At 41.9% G+C, this 23496-nt stretch overlaps 1 protein-coding gene and 1 non-coding gene across 5 annotated transcripts in view; one reads left to right on the plus strand and one right to left on the minus strand.

Moving 5' to 3' along the window:
• The window catches only part of GRID1 (glutamate ionotropic receptor delta type subunit 1), a 668524-nt gene that overhangs the window by 373710 nt on the left and 271318 nt on the right, over window positions 1–23496 (plus strand). For all 4 annotated transcript variants that reach the window (XM_033148827.1, XM_033148826.1, XM_033148829.1 and 1 more), the window contains exon 4: window positions 21054–21259. In XM_033148827.1, coding sequence (XP_033004718.1) covers window positions 21054–21259 — 206 coding nt within the window. The remainder of the gene's footprint in view (window positions 1–21053; window positions 21260–23496) is intronic.
• TRNAI-UAU lies at window positions 10843–10915 on the minus strand. The gene has a single exon. It is a non-coding gene; the product is annotated as a tRNA-Ile (tRNA).

A 23496-nucleotide genomic window follows, 5' to 3' on the forward strand; every position in this document is an offset into this window, starting at 1 on the left:
TATAAATAGCCACAAAAGAAAAGTACATTTGTTTGTTTGTTTGTTTAGCAGAGTATTTTATGGCCCCGTTTCACCCTTGACTTTTGACACAGGTACTACTTTGGCTCAGTGTTTCCCACAAGGCTGTTAACGATACAGAAGATCTGTCAGGAAAAGTGCCAACCTTGGGATGTAGAAGGGAGAAGCTGTGATAACGGCTGGGGTGTAGAATTGGTTATGGGGCAGCGATGCTGTTAAAAGTCTTTTTTAGTCATACAGGGTTTTGGGGTGAGGTGGCTGGAGTCCATTGGATTCCAATGCCTTGTTCTCGCCTCAGTTCTGGGCTTGATGTTGCTTCCTATTGGTGCCACTGTCTGAGAAATTGGGCCCTTTCAGGACCTCATTGTTGGGCACAAATATAGGGTTGATAGGCCCCGTAGGGAACAAGATACCTGTGGTGTATACCGTTTTTGTAAAAAGGGGAGCATTTCTGAAGGCGCAGCTTTCCCGCTCCGTGGTGCTGCTGCTATGGCGAGAAAAGCTGGAGCTTTCAAAATCCCCCCTTTAATGACACAGGAGCCCTGTCTCCATTAGCCTGTTTACCCTGTTGAGCGCCGCAGAGGCAGGGCAGGCCGCACCAGCCACTCTTGGCCTAAGGGGACTTCAAGCACCTGTGTTGGGGCCTTGTCTCCATAGCAACCAGGTGTTCCAGTCTCTTGTGTGCATAGCAAGCAAGCAACCCAGTGCCAGTATGTTATCTCCGTAGTGACCCAGGAACGGAGCCCTGTTACTGTAGTGAACTGTCATGTCGGGGAGCTTGACAACTTCTAGAGTTTTCTATTTTTTAAATTGTTTTTCTTGTAGAAAATTTGAAACTGGAACCTTGTGTTCGTCTAAAGACAATCTTAATGGAGCCACTAAGTATCTGAACTAGACCTTCCTTTTCTTTTTCCTTCTGGTTTTTCTTATTTGTATTTCCACGGTGTTCCTTGCCAGAGCGTCTCCGACAGCCGTTAAGAGACTTCACTTCTTCCATTCCCACCTGTTTGTGTCAGGGACATATGCATGCCAATATTTCAGTGCAATATTTCAGAATGCTTTCTCCTTCTTAAATTATTTCTCCTTGTTGCTGTTAGGCTGCTTTCAGATGTCGCGTTTATCGCATGACACAGCCCTGGGAAATCACTGCCTCCCCCCGCCAAATATATTGTTTATACATACGCTTTAGCATACCAAATAAGGCTGATGCCTACACCAAGCAAGTTAAAACTGACGTTTAGATAATAGACAAGGCAACCGACGTAAGGAAGAGGCAAGAATAAATGTTTTAGAGCTCATTTTAAGAAGTGGCCAAACAAGCCCAAGCTGCATTTGTTGACATCCACCCGTGTTCTTCTTGCCTCTTCCTTATTCTGTTGCTGTATATGTCAGGGAGCATCCCAGCTTATCAAAGCTCCTCTCCTGACTCACAAGCACCTTCCCTAGCTCCATAAAGGGGAAACTACTTAAGGGGAGCTTCCAGTCATAGAATTGTAAAGTTGGAAGGGAACCTGAGGATCATCTAGTCCAAACCCCTGCAATGCAGGAAGATGCAGCTGTCCCATATGGGGACTGAACCTGTGACCTTACCTTGGCGTTATCAGCACCATGTTCTAACCAGCTGAGCTATCCATGGTTGCAGTCCCATTATCAGATTCAATGCCATGTATTGATGATCTCATTCTTTGCCTTTATGCAGTGAGATGGGCTCTCTGTGAGCTTAGAGGCTTAAAAAAAAGTCTTAAAGACCACTATGAGGTAGTAACTGGGGGCAAGATATAGTGGTCCATCTGGAAGAGGACATGAACAGCGTTTTGATTTAGTGATGAGATGGTTTTCCCTTTCAACTCCCCTAATATTACAAGTTACAAGTAAGATTTGAACCAGGGACTTCTTACATGTTGCACTCCTAAGCCACAATCAATCCACCAACTCTCCTGGATAGCAGAGCTGTTCGCCACACCTCTCGTTGATAGCACCCAGCAGCATAGAAAGATTGGGATGTTTCCAAGAATCAAGGTTAGTTTCTGTAACTAGATGCAGCTCTAAGCATGTGCTTTTGGCAGAGAGCGATAATATATGGTTGGCAATATGCTCTCCAGTTCAACAGCTTCACTGATAGCGAGGAACTGTCAAGAGAAATGAGGTGCGGAAGTACATCTGTAGGCCAGAAAGTTTAGAAATGAGTTTATATTTCCTGCAACACACAGGATTGTCTTACTTCATGATGTTTAATGCTGCGTTTTCTATGACACTGTGTGGAGTAATTACTTTGGTAATTTTGAAGGAAAATGTAACCAATCCACATTAAATTATTTAATTGCAATGCTTCAGCAGTCAGCTGTTTTTAGGAATCGTGTGGAGTGGTTATTCCTCTATTGTAAATTGAGCCTTACAATGCATGCAAGCCTTTACATGTCTATTCAGAAGTAAGTCCCACTGTATTCAATGGAGCTTACTCCCAAGTAACTGGGTAAAGATCATGGAGCCTTGCACTGCAATCCTAAGCATATTTACTCAGAACTAAGCCCTACTGAGTTCAATAGGATTTACTCTCTGGTATGTTCCTGATCATTCTCACAGTTGTTGTTGTTGTTGTTGTTGTTGTTGTTGTTGTTGTTGTTGTTGTTATTATTATTATTATTATTATTATTATTACACCCCACCTTTTTCCCTGACAGGGACTCAAGGCAGGTTACAGCTAAAATGTCATTTCATTCCATTTACCGGGCAAGAGCAAGGCTAGAAGCAGTAAATGCTGAGGAATGTAGAAAGAAATCTTCAAATGAGGGAAGGGGAAAGAGAGAAATGGAGTTTAAGGGGGAAAGTGGTGATCAGAAAGGAATTAAAACACCCCTCATTTACCTGGGACTTCTCTCCCCACCCTCAAAATTACACACTCTTTCATCACTTTGGAGCCAATGGCATTATCCAGGGTTGGCAAACCCATTTCCCCCCCCCCCCATGGAATGCCTAGCTTTAGTTTTACCATGCATGTTTCCAAACTCTCCGAAGGTAGGAAATTTTCTCTGAGAAACATATTAAACCAACAACAATGTTGTTTGCAATTACAGAGTGTCTATTACTGATACCGATACCCAGTGTAAACATAAGAGACATGCGGCTCTTATAATGTCACTGGGGGAGACTTAGCTGAATCAGCGTGACCTTTTAAAAGGCTTTTCAACCTAAGAAAATATGCACACACAGAGGGAGAATAACTCTCTTTCCTATATTGCTTTTGTAGTTGGCGTTTCCATAAGATTTAGCAAGGAAAGGTTTTTGTTTTCCTAATACATGCTCTTTCCTAAATTTTGCAGTGCTGAAGTAGACTGCCATTTAAAAAAAGAGGCTGTGCCCCTGCTCACACACCAGCCCTGCAATTTCCCCCATTTTAATCCCCCAGAGCTGCTTCTAAACATACAGCTACTAAACATGCTCTTCACCTTTCCTGAAGCCACCTCTCTCTTCTGCTCCAAAGCCCTACTTTTAACCCATTTTTTACCTTCACTTCCATTCTCATGCCTCCCCTTCCCCATTTTGTGCAACTCCCCTCCACGCAACCTGCCCCCCTTGATAATATCCCTTATCTTCCCCCTCACACACATTGCAACTGCTAACCACTATTTTCACCTTCCACCCAGTCATCCATTCCTATTCTGCATACCCTTTCATGTCCCAGCTTTCATCTTCACCCCATGCCTCCTACTCTCCATCTTTGCAACTCCCTCTCTGCCCCATTTTCACCTTCACCCTTTTTTCCCTCCAGCTCTCCCTTGCACACCCCCATTTCCAAGCCTCCTCCATGTCTTCTGTTCTTCAGCCCCCTTTGCACACATACCCCACGATGGTGCATGTAACTGTATCCTTATGATGACTAGAATCTCAGGAGCAAGCCTGACAGTTAAGAGAAGGTTAAGGTCAGTTGATGGAGGGTGTGCGTTTACCGGTATTAGTGTGTGCTTGTTGATAAAATTTCTGTTCTAAATGGCCACATCAAATCTGGAATTTCACGTTGAAGATAACACCTGGTACCAGGAGTGAACTGTGTGATTGTGTGAAGGTACTATGGGATATTTCAGAGATCCACATCCTTTATCTGTCTCGTATGAGGCAGGTGAGAACTGGAAGAGGGAAATGTTTGACAACAATGAGAAGGGAGAAACGCTGAAAGGAAGAAAGTGGCAGTTTTAAACAATAGCAGACGTTTGAATGAAGTGTGGGTGGAGTAACACTGAGGGGGAAATGATGGTGTAAAGAACAACAGACGCTTGAGTAAAGCAGGGATGGAGAGCTGCCAATGAGCTGCTTTTATATAAAACAACAAACAAACAAACAAACCGGTTTTAACAAGGAGAAATAGCAGATATTGGTTCAACAAAGAACACACAAAAGCAAACCTTGTATTAAATTGCCACTTCCCACCCATGTTTGTCGTCCCCTACTAACTCTGCTGAAACCTCTGCCATCATTTAAAAAAACCACTCCCTCTCTCAGTTTCTTTCCATCCTTGGTTTATTTATAATAGCACTGTCATTTGAAACAGCCACTTTCTTCCTCTCAGTATAGGAGCAGTAGTCCACAAAGTGGTCAATATAAGGTGTGTGTGTGTGTGTGTGTGTGTGTGTGTGTGTGTGTGTGTGTGTGTTAGGATTGATAAGGAGCAGGATTTCTCTCTCCCTTCTGAACTTGACAGCCTATAAACAATTTATTGCATACCATCCAGTCTGCTATAAACCAAGCCAATTCCTGCCTCAATTTGACAAATGTAATCTGACTAGTTATTCTTAGTGCACAAGCCAATTTGTTCATGCCAACATCTGGTTTGTTGTCCTTCAGTGTCTTTACTCTTGTAAGGGGGGGTTAAGCATCAGCTTAATTCTTTCACAAGCTATAGCCATTCAAAGGAACTCACAGCCCTTTCTGTACCTTTTAGTTGACTCTTTTAATATTTCAGTCTCTGAGCTAATGGACGCTAACTCTACTTGTATGTCCATCTCGTACAAATTAGTTTACATCTCTGCTATTTACATGCGGCCGTTTCCTTCTAAATTCTGGGAAACTATGCTAAAAATAACCTATCTCTGAACAATTTTCTCCGGGGCCACATAATTTGAAGACAAAAGGACTTCTTAGCTTAAAAAAGCCTCCCTCGCCATGAATGTGTGTCCAAGTGAGGAGAATTAATTGGTCCCCAAACGGCACCCGATTCCTAAGTCATTCCAGGAGCACTCGGCAAGGGTTGAATGTACCTATATGAGTTTTAGAACCTTATTGCCACTTACTTCAAATAGGACTCATGGAATCTTCCTAGGACTGGAAGCATTTCCTACTGGAAACAGCTAGGGCAGCCCGCTTCAGGCGGCATGATCCCCAGAAGCGGCAGCCTCCAAAGAATGCATCCATTTCTGCCACTGCTGCAGTGGTGGTGATGGCATAGCATGCGTCTTGGAGGCTGGATCTGCCTCCGTAGTCCCCATCGTGACCATGTGTGGTTGCACCAGCACTATCCGGCCTGTCTGGCATGTCAGGACATTGACTAGATGGGTCGCGGGGAGAGGGGGCAGGATGGCGCAGGTACATTGAGCAGGCTCCAGCTTCCTCCTCATTCCTCACAGCAGCAGTGCTGTGGTCTGAACCACTGAGCCTCTTGGGCTTGCCGATCAGAAGGTCGGCAGTTTGAATCCCCACGACGGGGTGAATTCCCATTGCTCTGTCCCAGCTTCTGCCAACTTAGCAGTTTGAAAGCATGCCAGTGCAAGTAAATAAATAGGTGCCACTGTGGCGGGAAGGTAAACGGCATTTCCGTGCGCTCTGGTTTCTGTCACGGTGTTCCATTGCGCCAGAAGCAGTTTAGTCCTGCTGGCCACATGACCCGGAAAGCTGTCTGTGGACAAACGCTGGCTCCTTTGGCCTGAAAGCGAGATGAGCGCTGCAACACCATAGTCACCTTTGACTGGACTTAACAATCCAGGGGTCCTTTACCTTTTTACTGGCTAGAACTTCAGTGTGCCACCTGCAGAATTTCAAGTCTCTCCCTCGCCCTCCTGGCAGCAAGGCCTTGTAAGGGCTTTTCCTTGCCTAATATCCTGTCCCACTCCCTGCAACCTGTCAGAGGGACAAGGTTACACAAGGGTTTTCCTTGAGGAGAAGCCCTTACTGAATCTTCGTCCACCTTGCCCCACAGGGTGCTCGGGCACGGCAAGGTGTTTACTTCAAGGAGAAGCTCTTGCCAAGCCTCATGCCTCACTCATCATGGGGACAACAGGGGTGTGTTTAGCCACAGGCACCAAAACTTCTCAGGCTGCCCCTGGATACAGCACTAAAATATATGTTCAGTGTTGATACTCAGCAACTGTACCATTTCTGTTTGTTTTTTTGTCTATGTGATGAAATTACCTTAGAGACTAAATCTCTTTGGACACTTTCACCAGCAGAATTTTAGCAGTGATCAAAATGCTACTGCAGGAGCTTATTCTAGCACAAGCTTGTTATCAAGACGGGGTTGCTAACCAACATGAAGGTTCTAGAAGCTAAGCCACCATGAAAGCATAACTTGAACAGCAATGGCTGCAGGCCCTTCTGATTCATGTTGCAGTTGGTGGTTGTTAACTAAAGTTGGTGGCATTCAGTTCCTGCTTTGCATGATGCATTTTAGTTTTGTTTCACCTGGAGTTTTCTGTGGGTTAAGGCTGCCATCTTGGAAACTGTATTCTAGCTGTCCCACACGGATATGGCAAAATGAGTAATACATCAAGGATCTTAAAGTGATCACTCACAGAATTCCCCCCCCCTCAGTTCTTCTTCTTCTTCTTCTTCTTCTTCTTCTTCTTCTTCTTCTTCTTCTTCTTCTTCTTCTTCTTCGCTTTATTAACAAGTCTTATATCATATGACACATTTCATATAGCGTATCTCATATAACATATACATATACATATGTATTGTACATCTTGTTGAGTAAACATATGTACAATCCATGTAAGCAAAAACCATATACAAGTAGTATTTTGTTTACTTGCATAAATTAAACTGATTCGTATTTTTACTATCTTTTGTTGTCTTGTCTATTTATAACATGAATTAAAGAAGGGAAAAACCAGAAAGAAAGAAAAAGGTGTAGATGGACTTCCTATCATTTCCCGGTGTATAGCCTTATTCTATAATGAATATACCTATCATTATTGAGTTATTCTTTATATTCCTTCTAATACATTCTTACAACAGTTAGTGCCTTTTGACTTATTCCTCATATGTTTCACTATATAAGGGTCAATCAAATGCTGCCATAGACGTTATACCACTGTTATACCGGTAATTTCGTAAATATTTCTTATATTTATCCCATTTTTGTACGAATACTTGTCTTGTGTTGCCTCTCAAGCTATTAGTCAGTTGCGCCATTTCTACATATTCCCGTAATTTATTTTGCCAGTCCGTTATGGTTGGAACATTTCCCCCTTTCCAGTTCATTGCTATCAATGTTCGAGCTGCAGCCGTGGCATATAGAAAAATTTCTCTCAAATTAAAGAAAACATGTTAAAGATGCAATATAGGTGGTATCTAAACCCATCAAAGCTTTCAAAGATGTACAAAAACATAGCAAACAGCTGTTGGAAGTGTGGGGAAAGTAATAGAGACATGTATCATATGTGATGGACATGTAGAAAGATTAGAGAATTTTGGTGCCTTGTTTATGATGAGCTGAAAAAAAATATTTGGGTTAACCTTTCTAAAAAAAAGCCTGAGGTTTTTCTGCTAAGCATTCTCGGCAACGATATTCTGAAAAAAATTGTGATCACTCACAGAATAACTGTGAGCATCTGTGAGTTGCTTTAATTATCAAAGTTGGAATGGGAAAATGAATCGTAGAGTTGGATAGGACCATGAGTGTAATCTAGTCTAACCCCATGCAATGCAGGAATCTTTTCCCCAATGCAGGACTCAAACTCACAACCCTGAGATTAAGAGCTTCATGCTCTGCTGACTGAGCTATCGCAGGTGGACTGTTTTTTAGTTATTGGAACCTTTTTCCCCCCCCTAAGTGGCATTTTCCATTTTCAGGGTGCAAACGACAAATAAAACAACATTCTGCAATATAGTTTTGCAACGTAACTTGTGTCTAGGAGTTCTGTTTTTAAAAATAAAAAGGTTGTAAGCAGACACATTCTTTTCCACAAGTACATTTTTGAAACTGAAGTTTATTCACGCTGTATTGATGGAAAATACAGATTAACTCAGTCCATAGTACGTTTTCTGTTTGTTATAGGCAGAGCTCTCAAAATATAATAGCCCATAAACAGAATAGGCGGCTTAAGTTTGGGTACCTCTTTAACCATCTGTTTCTCAACAGAAAACATTGCAGTGTGGCCTGGGTATAACTTTTGTGTTGTAATTGATTTTGCATCCTTTAAAACTGCTGAATGCACTTTTATAAAGGGCATAGTACGTAATAGAACTTGCTGGTAAAAAGCTCATTAGAAAAGGAAGAGCATTTTTTTATGAATTCAGGGATTCTTACTCAAGGATACTTGTGGTTGTGGCAGTAAGCAAGAGCACTGTTAAAGCACAACTTTAGATGGCAAGCATTTCATAAATGTTGGGGCAAGTAGTTTATGTGCTATAATTTATTACATTTATTACATTTTTCATCGGCAAGGGTGGTTTCTTTTTGGGTCACACCAAATGTTTTCTAGCTTTGATTCATGTGTTTTAAGTAATAATTTCACCCACCTCTGTTCATTTTATCTGAGTATTATTCATCTTTCTTTGATACTGTTCAGCACCACTGGTTCCTGCAGTTTGGGTGAACCCCCCCCCCACACAAAATGGTACCTCTAGATGCGAATGGGATCCGTTCTGGAGTCCTGTCTGCATCCGGAGCATTCCGCAACCCGCAGCGCCACTTCTGTGCACTCGTGGGTCGCGATTCGGTGCGACGCATCTATGCATGCACCACCCGCCGAACCCAGAAGTAATATGTTCCATTACTTCTGTGTTCGGCGCATTCGTGACCCATGCCGTTCGCAACCCGCAGCGAACGCGGCACGAGGTACGACTGTATATCAAATAATACAGTCCAAGTAGCCAAGTCTGAATTTTGGCAGTCAGGATACAGTCCAGAGTCAAACCTGAAGCACAGTCTCATAGAGTTCCAGGAATATCCAAGTCAAGGTCATCAAGTCAAGTTGAGCAGACCCAGCCCCTCAGCTCTGCTTCCCTTTCTGCATGCTGATTGCAGCATCTGGGCTTGATGAGGCAGGTGACCCTCACCTGTTCCAAGCCTATACTCCAGCTGAAGAATCACACACACTTCCTCCCAGAACTAGTGAGCCCCACCTGGCCAGCTAGGGAGCTCGGCTGTGGGCCCTTGCCTGCCTCAGCCTCCTTGAGCACCCCTCCTGCTGCTCCCTATGCTTCAGAGCTGCCACCCCCCAGTGTTTGTGGAGACAGGGGCACCTCTGGTGATGGGTCCTGCTGCTCTGGTTCCTGTGCATTGACCCCCAGCTGTTCGCCATCCTCTGTCACCCTGTGAGTACTTCCTTCCCCATCCCCATCTTGCCCACGTGTGTCCCAGTCCCTGTTACACCCCTCGCTGGCACCCTCTCCTTCCTATCCATCATCCTGCCAGTTCATGACAAGGAGTAACTCCTTTTGCCTATGCTGAAGCTTCCAATATATAGATTGCTTGGATTTTCTCAGAGTGTAGTATTATGAGAGAGGAAGAAAAACCTCCATCTATCCACATTCTTGGCACCGTGCATAATTTTATATACCTCTGTCATGCCTCACATTGCTCTCCTCCTCTCTCAACTAAGAAAGCCCTAAATCTTGTAACATCTTCACTTCAGAGAGTTGCTCTAACCCCTTGGATCATTTTGCTTGCCCTTTCCACTGTTTCTGACTCTACAGCATCCTTCTTGAGATGTGGTGACCAGAACTGCCACTAGGTTTGGTTTGAGGGGCAGTCGATAGCAGAAGCCAGCAGTTGTGCTCCCCCATTCACTTCTTGAGGTGAAGAGGCCTATGATGTTGTTGGGAAAGGTTGGCACTGACCCACCCCCCTCCTTTCAACATGCATTTCCAGGAAAGCACAAGACATTTGAGGAGGCCAAACTGATAATTCTCAGGAATGGGTGGACATTGCCCTTACCGTATCTAGTGTCCTTGAAACATATTTTTCATGGATTAGTAGCAGCTATGGAAGAAGGTGGGGAGACGAAAAGCTATTATATTCAGACTGGATGATTTATTACTTTGGAAATGGTGCAATTATGGCAGTGTGGAAAATTAAATGGGTGTGTTGAGTGGAAATAGTTCTTCAGGGAATCCCTCTCCTGCATTGAGTTTGGTCTATGTCTGCTTGATTTTTTATGGTAATTAATTTCCTGAAATAGTTTCCTTTATGTATTTGAATATAGAATACTAAAATCCAGCAGGGGACCTGTGGTTGTCCTTTTGTGCTAAATGTGAAAGGGTTATTGTAGCCTTAAGGGTAGTTTTGATGTTGTTCTTTTCTGCTGGGTGTTTCGGGAGGTCCCTGCTTTCAGACTGTATCAGCTATTTCAGGAATGATACAACAGATGATTCAACAACTGCCTGTAGTAGTCTTCAAATATTTCTTAGTGTAAATCTATGCTTTTGATGGTTAGCGGAATAAGGAGTATAACTTGCTTGGCTATTAATACTGCCCTTTTTCATTGTTTCAGAACACAATCACACAAAATATATTAAGAGTGGTTTTGGATATTAACCAGAAGTAGGATTTTAGAGTTGGAAGGGACCTCCAAGTTAATTTAACCCAACCCCCTGCAATGCAGAATCTTTTGCCCAATGTGGGGTTTAAACCCACGGCCCTGAGATTATAAGCCTCATGCTCTACCAACTGAGCTAAGTGGGGTTGCCATTTTTTGAAGAGCAAAAAAGAGGAAACATTTGCCGGCTTCTACTTTTAACAATGGATCACTATGGCAACTCTCATTTGATATACCCATGAAAAACAGGATTTGTTCTGGGATAAGCAGACATATGGCAACCATAGGACTCAGCTAAGGAATAGGGTGTTTAGCTAATGAGCATAGTGGATGCATAAGTGACTTAATGGATTTGTTCTTTGTGCTTCGAGTGAAAGTCCAAATGACAAAACACTCTGGCTCCATGAATAGACAAGTGGGCTTGCACCCACATCTGGAACTCATACATCTTTGAGCTAAGCCTCTTACAGATGTTTTGAGTGGTTGCCACAAATGTGTATTGGTCATTAAAGGAGTGGGCTTGACCCCATTCTGCACGAGTTCGTTTCAAGTCCCTGAATGGCTTGTGGGACTTTTAAAGGAAAGCATGGAGGCTGGGGTTGCAGCCTGTTGCCACAGTGACCTCCATCCTTCCAGTCAGCATAGGTGATGCTGAATTATATGGACCACTGGTCTCAGCACCATGAAGAATAATGTAACATAATATCCTGTGATCCCAAAGTCTTCAGCTAGACAAGAGGTTGCCCTGTGCATCTCTGCATGACTAACTGTTCAGTGCTGGTCTTCTTGCCTTGCCTTTTACCAGCTGACAGACATGCCCAGAACTATTCTTTATGGTGAAACATAGGGCATAGCCACTTGTGAGAACATGCAGTTCTTTCTCTTTTAAACATAAACAACTTACATAAAAAGTATACATTGGTTTTCTGAAATTTAGGAAACCATGCCTCAGCATTGCCTTAAAAAGCTGGGGTACAGAATTAAGCATTTTTAGGCTCGGTTGATTTTTCCTCTTCCATTTAAATCATTGGAAGTTTAAATTTGGCTTGATGGTGCCCTTGACTGATTTATTTGGCCTACCTTTAAAGCACTTTTGGGTGACTGTGGAATATAGTGCTGTTCTTTTATTACTGGAGTTGCTTTAATTCTCAGGAAATGACTGACAGTCGAAAGGATAATTTAGATTTTTTTTTTCCTGTGAGCCAAAGCATCCCCCCCACCAAATTTGCAATATACATTTCCATTTAAAAGCGGTTTTAAATGGAAATATTTCAAGCAAGTTGCCAGCCATATGAAAAGCTTTGGCACCGCACTTGAAAGGCTGTAGCACCAGTCAGAAAGTTTGATTTTGTAAAGCAATTAATGGGATAATAGTCTCCAGGGGTCAATCGAGAGAAGCAAGCTCTTGCTGCCCCCACACAGAAGAAAGAACAGCAGGGAAATATACAAAATATAACTTGGCAAAAGCAGTTTGCATATGTGATTGAATTTTGTGAGCACACAGTATGAGATGATAGAGCTTGAAGCTTAATTTGTATACCCTTTTTTTCTGTGATCTTAGTTCCATTGCTCCTGTGTGGGGGGAAAAAGGCTTTGACGAGAAAACGGCCATGTTGGGTCTATGCCCCTGCCCTATCTGGGTTGCTTTGAGAAGTATAGGAATTCCTTTGATTTTCTCAAGGACCATTGTTTTGTGAAGATAATTATTGATGCATTTGCTTCAAATACTGTATTAAAATTGATTCTGTTAAGCTGTCCATTTGGGCTTTGGATGAGGCAATACTAACAGGCTCACAGAATCTGTGTGTGGTACATAGACACGGAGGTTTCCCTAATTGCCTCTCTCTGCCATAGGTCCCCCTTCCCCACCCTTAGCTCTGAAGTGGAAGACATTTGCAGCATTTTCTGCCTGGTGGTTTTCAGAAGACCATGCTAGCAGACTCTTCTTAGTCATGTCCCTCATTTCCATTTCTGGAACAAAATTTGCTTCCAGACTTACTTTAAATTCAACGAGAGTAAATTGTATGTGCTAAAAATACAGAAATGGTCTTCAAAAAATGACCTCTCATCATAGGCCAATAATTAGCCCCACCTGTTCATGCATTTGGTTGCAGAACTGCTCCTCAGTCTGAGAATCAGACTTCTTGTCAAAATAAACTTCCACCCCACCCCACCCCCACCCCCAGACCAAAATAAAACTCATGTGAGTAGTGTAATGTCAGAGCAATGAACTCGCCTGAGATTGTGGCTCCTCTTCCCTGAACTGGAAAATTGCAAGTTGAGATTTTCCACTTCACAGAAGGAAAGGAAAGATTTTGAGTGACTAGGCTGTGTTGATGTTACACTGTTTATGTGGGTAGACCAGCCATGTGAGCTGTTATTTGTGGAAGTGTAGCTGACTGATTTTAGGGACTGACTTGGGAAAGAATAGCCTTCATTCAGAATTCAGATGTTGATACAGAAACAGGAAATGTGGCTATATTGAGAATGGCAAAACTGCGCTACTATCTACTTGCAGTTTCCTTGTTTCGTGGGGAGAAGGAGCTTATGAAGAAAATGCTGGTTTCCACTCATACAAATGGTATCACCCTGAACAAAATGACATTTACCTGTCTAGAAATAGGTGCCCGTGGCTTCCTGAGAACCTTTCTGGTCATCTGAAGTTATCTTACTTGCATGCTGATTACAGCATCTGGGCTTAACAAGGCATGTGGTTAAGTGTTTAGGAGGAGAAGTCAAGGCATCTTCCTTATTTCTACTATTTAAGGGTTTGTGTTTCATTTGCCCTCTAAGACAATGAAGTGGGGGGGGGGGAGGAATTCAACCTTAGGAAACAAGGTACTGGAGTGGGCTGCAGCAGGGAATCAACAAAGTGAAAAGTTGAGGTCTTTTTTCTCTTGACGTTGGGGATATGTGTTTATTCACTTACATAATAGAATTTCTGCTTGGCCCTTGTAGGTGTGGAACCACAGTTAAAATCAAAGAACTTAAAAACAAAATTCTCAAATAAATACTACTCCTTTATCACCTGCTGAATCTCAAAGAGAAAGGCTTTGCTCAGGGATGCTGTAGTTGCATCCTTTCTTGTGAAACCAGCATTGAGAAGAGGGTTAAACTAGATAATCTCTAATGTACCTTAGATCCTATAGTCCTGTGGTTAAAAACCACACACACATGGCTTGTTGGAAGCCGCCCAGAGTGGCTGGGGAGACCCAGCCAGATGGGCGGGGTACAAATAAATTATTATTATTATTATTATTATTATTATTATTATTATTATTATTATTATTATTATTATTAAAATATGATCATAACTTTCTCATAGGGTGGAAATAAAAAATTGCAGGGAGCCCTATTGGTCTACTACAAAATAAATAAATAAATCCAACAGTTACAGTAACAATTCAATACCTTTCAGCAACAACAAATTACAAGGAACTGACCAAACTTTTGGTTTCCTCAAAATTCTTCATCAGGCTGAACATTAAGCAGAAGTGAAAAGAAATTAGAAGTAAAATGAACAGATTTTGCTGCCCATTATGAAATACAGCAATGCTCCATTTTGTAATTGCTGGGATTTTTTAGTTAGTCATAATAAAGGGGACACAATACACCAGGGTCAAGTGGTACAGTGGTACCTCGGGTTACAGAGGCTTCAGGTTACCAACTCCACTAGCCCAGAAATAGTACCTCAGGTTAAGAACTTTACTTCAAGATGAGAACAGAAATCATGCGGCGGCGGCGGGGTGGCAGCAGCAGCAGCAGGAGGCCCCATTAACTAAAGTGGTACCTCAGGTTAAGAACAGTTTCAGGTTAAGAACGGACCTCCAGAACGAATTAAGTTCGTAACCAGAGGTACCACTGTATTTGGTCCTCCAGATTTTGTTGGACTACAACTTTCACCAACTCTAGCCAGCATGTACTACAAAGGTATATAGGTTCTCCTGTACTATAGTAATCATAAGATACTGTAATCAAAGGTACATCCATTCATGTATTTTGAGGGTGGTGGTGGGTTGTGGGAGGGTTGTGTTCCTTGGTCTCTTCAGCAAGCCCAGAAGGCTTGCAGTTAATATAATCCATGTAGCATCAGGTTGGACAGTGTTCTCGAAGCTACTAACATGAGTTTGGCCAAACTGCGGGAGGCAGTGAAGGATAGGCGTGCCTGGCGTGCTCTGGTTCATGGGGTCACGAAGAGTCGGACACGACTGAACAACAACAAGCATCAGTCTAGACATGCAGCACCAATTGTCTGTTTCATGGTCTGTACTGAGATTCAGAATGACATGTGGGGTATGTTGAAAACTGTTAATGTGTGACAATAGTGTTAATGTCTTTTAAAGCTTTCACATACAGCCTGTAAAAAATGGGGCAAAACATAGCAGAGGCCATTATTGGAAGGTGTTGGGAATGGAAAAAGGAGAGACCTAGGAAAGTGTAAACAAATCAATAATGTGTGCAAAAAGCAGCTCTTTGAGTAGACTTTTTAAAAATCATACTTCCTTTAAGCAATCTTAAACTCTTCCAAGTTTAAGATTGCTTAGAGGAAGTATGATTAAAAAACAGAAGGCCGAGAAGAGAAGTAGAGACATACAGGTAGGTATCAAAGCGGGGGGGGCACACAAAGCGCCCCAAATGGCAATGCAAGAGAGGCTTCAGTATAGCTGCCCCAAGAGGAGCATTTCATACCCTCCAACATTTCTGAGATGAAAATAGGGGTGCCCTAAGGAAAAGTGGGACATTCTGGGATCCAATCAGAAACTGGGACTGCATCTGTAAATCCAGGCTGTCCCTAGAAAACAGGGACACTTGGAAGGTCTGGCATTAAAAATAAAGAAATGTAATCTGTGATTCTTTCTAGTAGCACCTTAGAGTATCTGAAGAAGTGTGCATGCACACGAAAGCTCATACCAGGAACAAACTCAGTTGGTCTCTAAGGTGCTACTAGAAAGAATTTTCGATTTTGTTTTGACTATGGCAGACCAACACGGCTACCCACCTGTAACTTAATCTGTGATTGTTATGTTCTGTGAGGGGAAGCTGGGGTGCCAGCCAAACAGAGTTTCCAGTTCTGCTGCCCATGCTTCATGTTACCTTATTGCTGCTTCTAGGTGAAAGGTTTTATTTACTCTCAGGCTGCTGTTCATTAAACAGCCTGAAACTCCTGGTATCTTTTCGAGAACCGTACAAGTTAGCATGGAACTTGGCACTTAGATGCGTATGAGGAGGGTATGTAAATGGAGAGCACCAAGGTTTTGTAAGCAAAAGTGAATGCCACTGAAAGAGTAAGGTTGTTCTTGTGAAAAGGGTTTAAACATAAGAGTGGTTACGACTTCTGGTTTCCTGCAGACAGAAAAGGGAGCGTGGGTCTAGTTGGGGTGCCATGGGCAATACTGGCCTCTGTCCCTCTTTCCTTCCTGCCCTCCTCTGATGCCCTCTTGCGTCTCTGCCTCCCAAAGGCTTGCATGGTTGTTTGTTGCAGAAGCCCTGGCTACAAGCTCTGCAGGCGAATGGAGCCTCTGGGGCTGGCCAGGGAGTGCTGGTTGCAAGAAGCTGAGGCAGCCTCGGAATAAGCAAGCAAGTCGTGGGCAAGGGAGCCCAGCCAACCAGTCTGCCAGCCCTTGCTGCTGGGAATGGACAGACAAGTCTCAGACCCCTGTGGTGTGAGGAGACACCTCTCTTTGGGGTGGGGGTGGCTCAGAAACTAGGTGTGGCAGCAATTTTTGATGGAATTAAATGAAGAATATGGATTAGGGATGTTTATTGTTTTCAGTAACTGTTTGATCCTCTTCACAGAGCAAAACTTTTTATCAAAGTCACAAGCTGTGGCATTTCTGATTAGAATTTTCCAGGAATCCCATTAATGAAAGACTCATGTTAATCTGTGGGAAATGAAGCAACTTTAAAAAATAATAATCAAACTTTGCCTTTGTCTGATAGCAATACAATTACCATAGCTTTTTTGTTTTTTAAAAAAATCATGTCCTTAATCTATAGGTGTGTTATATGAGTCGGAAGGCACAGTGATCTAAAGTTAAGCTCCTTAGCTTAGGCAAATCACAGCATATAACCGGCAGGCATAATGATACTCTTCGCTAGCTTGGAAAATTGGTGTTGTCCACTTTGACTAACTATAAATGCGAATAAGATAAAGTGTTATGAGATAATAGGTAAAGGTAAATACAGAAGCAGTGAAGTGGTGGAACAAGGAAATCTAATGTGTACTGAGAAAGATTGATCCGTGCTGATGATTCCACCAAGGACGAAGTATGTGGGAAATGTCTTTTCACAAGTGAGACACAGAAAAGTAGCAATATAAACAGATTTCACACACACACAAAAACCCCACTGTATTTAGTGCCAAGGCAGACATTTCATTGTACGTGCAGTGTTAATTTGTCAACTGAAAGCACGAGCATAACATGAAACAACCATAAATGAGAGTTCTTTGGAAGATGGTAGGAGCTGAAACAAAACAATTTAATGAAAAAGGAAGATGGGAGAAAGAAGATTAGAAAACAATAAGTGAAAGGGTGGGCTCCCATTGTAAAAATTCTGGTGTTGGGTACAATACAAACATGTACAAACGAGAGGTAATGGCACAAACTGACCATTGAGTGGGTACATGAAGTAGAGATAGGTTCTCCTTATATTGGCTAATCATTTCTCCCTCTTTCCCAAGTGGGGTAAAGGGGGGGCTATTTAGTGAATCCATAGATTTAAAAGAGAGCTGTCCCACTCCCACTTATCTCATCAGCCCTCTCACCTGCATCCAAAGTCATTCTTGCCACATCCTAGCAGCACCCAAATGCACACTCCCCTTTCCATTTACCTCGATGGCAGGAGCATAAGTAGCGCTGGAGATTAGATGCCTGCCTCTCTCCTTTCCAACATTAATTGACTTATTGCCACAGGAGACTCTGAAATAACTGAACTTCCCACACCACACCTAATGTGAAGAATGGTTTCAGTAGGAAATTTAGTACCACCACTAAATCATTCCTTTGCCTGCAAAAGTGATTCATGATTAGTATGGTCAGTTATGCAGGGAGGGATGAGTGATCCTGCATCTGTATCCACACTTTGACTGTGTTGCCTTCTGTGGCTTCACCACATATGCCTGCCACCTTTAAATGTCTGGCCCTTAATGTTCCCAGCTCCTCCTCCTCCTAGAAGGAAGGAACACATGCGTTTGTCCAATGTGAGCACTGGAGAATGGTTATTTAAAACAAAATCATGCAACCAGCTCCCAACATTTTGCTTCCTTTCCAAAATATCCCAACTCATTCTAGTGTGACCACAGAACAAAACTGAGGATAGAGGTGGGCAGATCATTCTATTTCTGATTCGCACCAGTGTTACAAGTGTTCATTTAGAAGTCTTGTCCTGTTTCCACATTAATTTGCCACATGGGAATATGTGTTCAAGTGGTTTGTATTGAAATACATACCTTATTATGAAATTTATCACAAATTATATATCTATGCACGCCCTTTATCTCAGAGTATGCATTTGGGTGTGCCTTTTATACTTTCTTATTTTGCACTGAGCCTGTGTCGCCAATTTTGGAGAAGTGCAAAATCCAAAGGATTAATACATTTTGATCTGCACATTTGTCTGGGAGGTGCAGATCAGGCCAGTAAGCTTTGAAATTCAGAGAAATAGAATTACTTAAGCATCCCTAAGCAAGGATACGGTTATGTACATCTATCAAATAGTAGGGCTTTGTAGACCAGAGTGAGTGTGATCCTTAACGGCAGGAGACACTAGAGGGAGGAAGCAAGTTTGAGTCCCTCGCCTAATCTCTACATTCTCCCCATATAAATGTTTGCCAGTTATGCAGAGAAGTAAAGTTTTGAACTTGAGAACAAACTATGGTGAGAGACAAACCTGTCGTTCATTCTTGACAGTATGTGGCCTGGCACATCTTGAAATGAGTCCCACAATGGGTAAAGGTGCTCTGCATTATACCTGCCATATATCCTCAGGTACACTATTCTGTCAACCTTAAAGCGTTTTTAGTAGTATGCTTAAAGGAGAACTGTGGAAACCCATTGAAATCTGATTCTAAGTGAGTCCTTTGAATCCAAAGCCCATAGAAATTATTGGCAGTGAGTTCCAACTTGTAGCTGGGATTGGAGCAGGAATGTGTGTGTGTGTGTGTTTTTTTTTAATTAAAAATATTTTTAGTGCTTCCCTGCCATACATGATATGCAACATCTAGTCACTATTCAAGACAAAACACCTCCTTTCCCACTACACACATACCACAGTTCCCATTTTTCATTCAGACTTTCTGAATACTTTTGCTTTCCTATCTGGTTGGTCAGTGAGTTTGTGGAGAATATAATTCATCCTAAAGCAATAGCATCCTCATTCATCATCCACTGCAAATAATGTTCCTTTTTTCCAAAGCAGCTTTAGATGCTGGTAAAAACGTAACGTTAGTCAACCCAAAAGGAGGATTGTCTATTTGTCAAGCTCTGCATTAATATGAAGAACCAGACAGTATTAAAAACAACTACTACTACTTTGTCACTGCATGTCATATACTATAGAGCCATGAAAGAATAAAGATGGCAACGGATCAGAGAGTCTGAATTTGCAAAAGGCAAACACCAGGATGACAGCATCAATAAATATATTTGCATCCTTATCATTGTGATTATTATTTGAATGTGTATGGCAAGCAGTAGGTTGAATCCAGACTTAGTTATAAATTACAAAGTATGAATCCAAGTCCTGATAATTATGAACACACACACACACCATATATACTATATAATAATATTTCTCTTTTTGCTGTTTCTAAACAATTAGATTTTAAAAATCCGGCCCAATCGCCTGCGGACGGTCCTGGAATCAGCGTGTTTTTACATGAGTAGAATGTGTCCTTTTATTCCAAATGCATCTCTGGGTTATTTGTGGGGCATAGGAATTTGTTCACCCCCCAAAAAAATAGTCTGGCCCCCCCCACAAGGTCTGAGGGACAGTGGACCAGCCCCCTGCTAAAAAAGTTTGCTGACCCCTGATCTATTCTAAACAAATAAGTGTCATTGCACAGCAGTATACAAATGTCGTATTGAATGCAGTTGGTCCTGTAATGAGGAATATTTAATGTTAGGGAGGGAGGGTGAGGATAGAAATGGCATTCACAGTTGTATCTCTATGGCATGGGTCACATGCACAGCGGCTCTCAGGGTAAGGAAGTTCCTCTTATAACTTTGTTAAACCTCTCATATTATTGAGCAAAAATATCAAGTTACCCATATTTAGTATGAGTTGGCCATGTTAGCTACAGGGAGGGGGGAATCTAATGATCTCAGTGTATTTCTATTGTGCAAAAATACCCACTGCTGGACACAGATGAAGATGTTTGTAAGTAGTCCTGCACACTGCTTTGATCAAGGCACTTTCAAATTCAAACCAATGACATTGGCACTAACAGTAGGGCACCATTGTGTTGTGCCACTGTTCCCAAATCCTAAAGCATTTTTTTAAAACAAACAAACAACAACAAGAAGATAAGAATGTGAAATCAGGGTTTGTCAGAGTCTCAGGTTTGGTTCTCACAGGCAGCTTGCAGATTGACCTTGATGGAAGTAACTGTGGGTTGCATGGAAATAGCTCCATGATATCATGCAATTGCTGCATTTAACATATCTCCAGGAAATGTAAGTAAAGGGCACCGCTCTGCTCACAGGAAATGTTCAGGGAGATGAAATTAACTTGGCAAAGCACACTGATAGCACACAGCTGAAGACAACTCTGTCTACCTTTTGCGGGGGAGTGGGGAAAGCCAATTGTTAACTCAAAGCATGTTGGCCAGAATACATAGAGCTACAAGCCGTAGTTCTGGGAACCCAGACATTCCCCCATGCCCAATGGCATCAGGTCTGGCACTACTATCAGAAAAGGTAAAGGCAGGGCTTTTTTTTCAGCCGGAACTCAGTTCTGGCACCTCTCAGGTGGGTGCCATTGCCATTATAAGAGAACAAGAGAGGCACTCATGGTGAGTTCTGGCACCTCTTTTTCTAGAAAAATAGCACTGGGTAAATACATATTTGTGAGTTTTGTACCTTGAGCACCAAAATGCCTTGGGTTGTCTTTGTATATGGAGACTTCCATGGGTAGGTTTTGATATGGCATACAAGTCATTTATTCAGATAAAATTCCACTGGGTGCCCTGCAAGGCATCTCTTTGCATCTTGGCCTTTGTCATTGCTTTCTCCTTGCTCCTAACTTTAAAACACCAAGAACATAATTTGTGTTTCTCTTTGGCAGATATCCGTGGTCTACAAGGATTTCTGGACCAAGCTTCAAAGCTAGGACTTGATGTATCTTTACAAAAAGTAGACAGAAACATCAGCAGGGTTTTTGCCAGCCTTTTCACTACTATGAAAACAGAAGAGTTGAATCGCTATCGAGATACGTTACGAAGAGCGATCTTACTTCTGAGTCCCAGGGGAGCACAAACTTTTATCAATGAGGTTAGTACATTCTTTCTGGAACCACTTTCTAGTTGTAATTCTAGTAAAAAAAATATAATAAAAATAAAAATACTAGTTTGCAGTCTTGGGAACTTTTCTGAAAACCACTCATTTGCAGAGGTGCGAGAGATTTGCGGTGGCACTGGCATATCTAGGAAATTCAATTTCCACACTTGTGTGATGGAGTTTGAGTTAGGTCTCTTCTGGCCTGTACTAAAAGCTCTGTGTAATATGCTGTTAGTCAGAGGTGTGTATTTTGTGTTGGGTAAGAGCTAAATGACCCAGCATCTCTTTTTAATATTTTATTGGAATAAGGTTTGATGAGGTGTGCAAAGCTAAAACAAGTATTTGGCTGTAGTATTTCTGTTCTGAAGTTGACAAGGAGTGAGATTTCATGTTGTCTAGCTGGTAAATGAATTGATACTGTCTTTTGAGGAACATTAGTTATTCCATGAAAACCTGGATGGAGGTCATGGGATTGTAGGGAATTGTTAATTGTGTTTTGGGGAAAGGGGGGTATAAGGAATTAAGAGAAATGGCTTAAATGTGAACTGGACCCATGAAAAGGAAGGGATAGAGAGCAGAAAAGAGTTGCACGTGAATATGCCTCAGAAATATTAGTTATCCGAAATGTGTTATACTTGATAATCTATACAGAGGTGGGGAAACTCAGACTAGGTGCCAAATGTGGCCCTCATGCCTTTCTATATTGGTTGTGTGAACTCTCATTTGGAAAATTACTTACTGGCACTGTTCTGTGTCCTCTTCAGCATGACTGGAAGCTGCTGTTGAACAGGGATGATGTCTCTTGATTTCCTAAATGAAGGATGAAGAGGTGTGTGTGTGTGTGTGTGTAGCAATCCCTGAATTTCACATGGCTAGAATGTAGCCTACTTTTCAAGGGAAAGTGTCCTGTCTGTTGCCCATCCTCTATTTGTCTCTGTCCCCTTCTACCACTGCCATGCGGTCCCAAGAAGGATGCCACAAGGAATGAGAAAGGTTCCTCATCCTGATCGAAAAGATATACCTTCAGGTTGCCTTTTGAATCAAACTTTGTATTGAGCCTAATAGTAAAAGGTGAAAGATTTATATGATCTGAAGTGAAACCAAAGCCTAATAGGTGTGATCTGGGTGCCCTGTGAGCTGGGCCATCTAACAGAACTTTACCACCACAATATATATTTAATTAACTAGTAATCATTCACACTAGTTTTATTATGGCAGCTCAATGTCAGTTCTTACTTATTAATCTACAGCAGTAAGCATTTGTTGCCATCCTTTTTTTAAAAAAAATATCTTTAGCATTGTTGGAGATATGAAACTAATTACAATTCAGGTGTAGCTGTTGGGCAGCAAATCTGATTACTGTTATTATCTTGTGGGATAATATTGCCATTTATTAATTTTCACACATTGTCTTCTAAAATGAAATAGATTATTAGTAACTTGAAAATCAAAAACACAAGTGCCAGAGCTCAGGTAATGCCACATTTGTACAGCAAGGGAATCTGATCTTAATTGCTCTTCTTTCAGTTTTTGTTCCCTATCCAATGTGACATTGAAGTATTGTTGTAGTTCATCACTGCTTTACACTTCGTATTTAACATTTTATTTAATTTACAATTGGCTGCTTGGTGTGAACATGGAATGCAGACTAAATTTTCATAATAAAAAAATGCAAATGACTAGGTATTTTATATGTGATTGGAAAAAGGACTGAATGAGGAATAAGCAAGAACTAACTGCCATGAACATAGCAGATACTTTGTGGAAGGCAGTGTTTTTAAAATGCTCTGCCTTTAAAAAAAAAAAAACACACACAACACATTTCCTTTTTGGCACCTGCCAAAGAACTCATACATGCTTTCAACAGAATCTTTGTTGAATAACAAAGGTTTCGGGAGTTTTTTTCTGGGGTGCATACTTAGTTCACATGGGGTATTTATTGTCCATTGCACTGTGCAAACTAGTGTGTGCCCTGGAATATATCCAACAATCTTCTGTAGTTGTTTGGAAAAATAAGTATTTGGTGTCGAGTTACCTTTAAGGAAAGTTTCTCCTCCATTATTTGTGGTCTTATTGAGGGACAAACAATAAGCTTCTGAGCCAACCACGGGACTCCCCAGAACTGAGTTTGAAAGCCACTGGAGTAAGGTATTAAAATCAGTTCAACCAGCTTAGCTTTCCAATGCGCTTTGAGTATCTCTAATACAATTTTCTCTATATATTGGCTTCCT

The sequence above is a fragment of the Lacerta agilis genome, chromosome 5, assembly GCF_009819535.1.
Source record: "Lacerta agilis isolate rLacAgi1 chromosome 5, rLacAgi1.pri, whole genome shotgun sequence".
In the NCBI taxonomy this organism is placed as follows: domain Eukaryota; kingdom Metazoa; phylum Chordata; class Lepidosauria; order Squamata; family Lacertidae; genus Lacerta; species Lacerta agilis.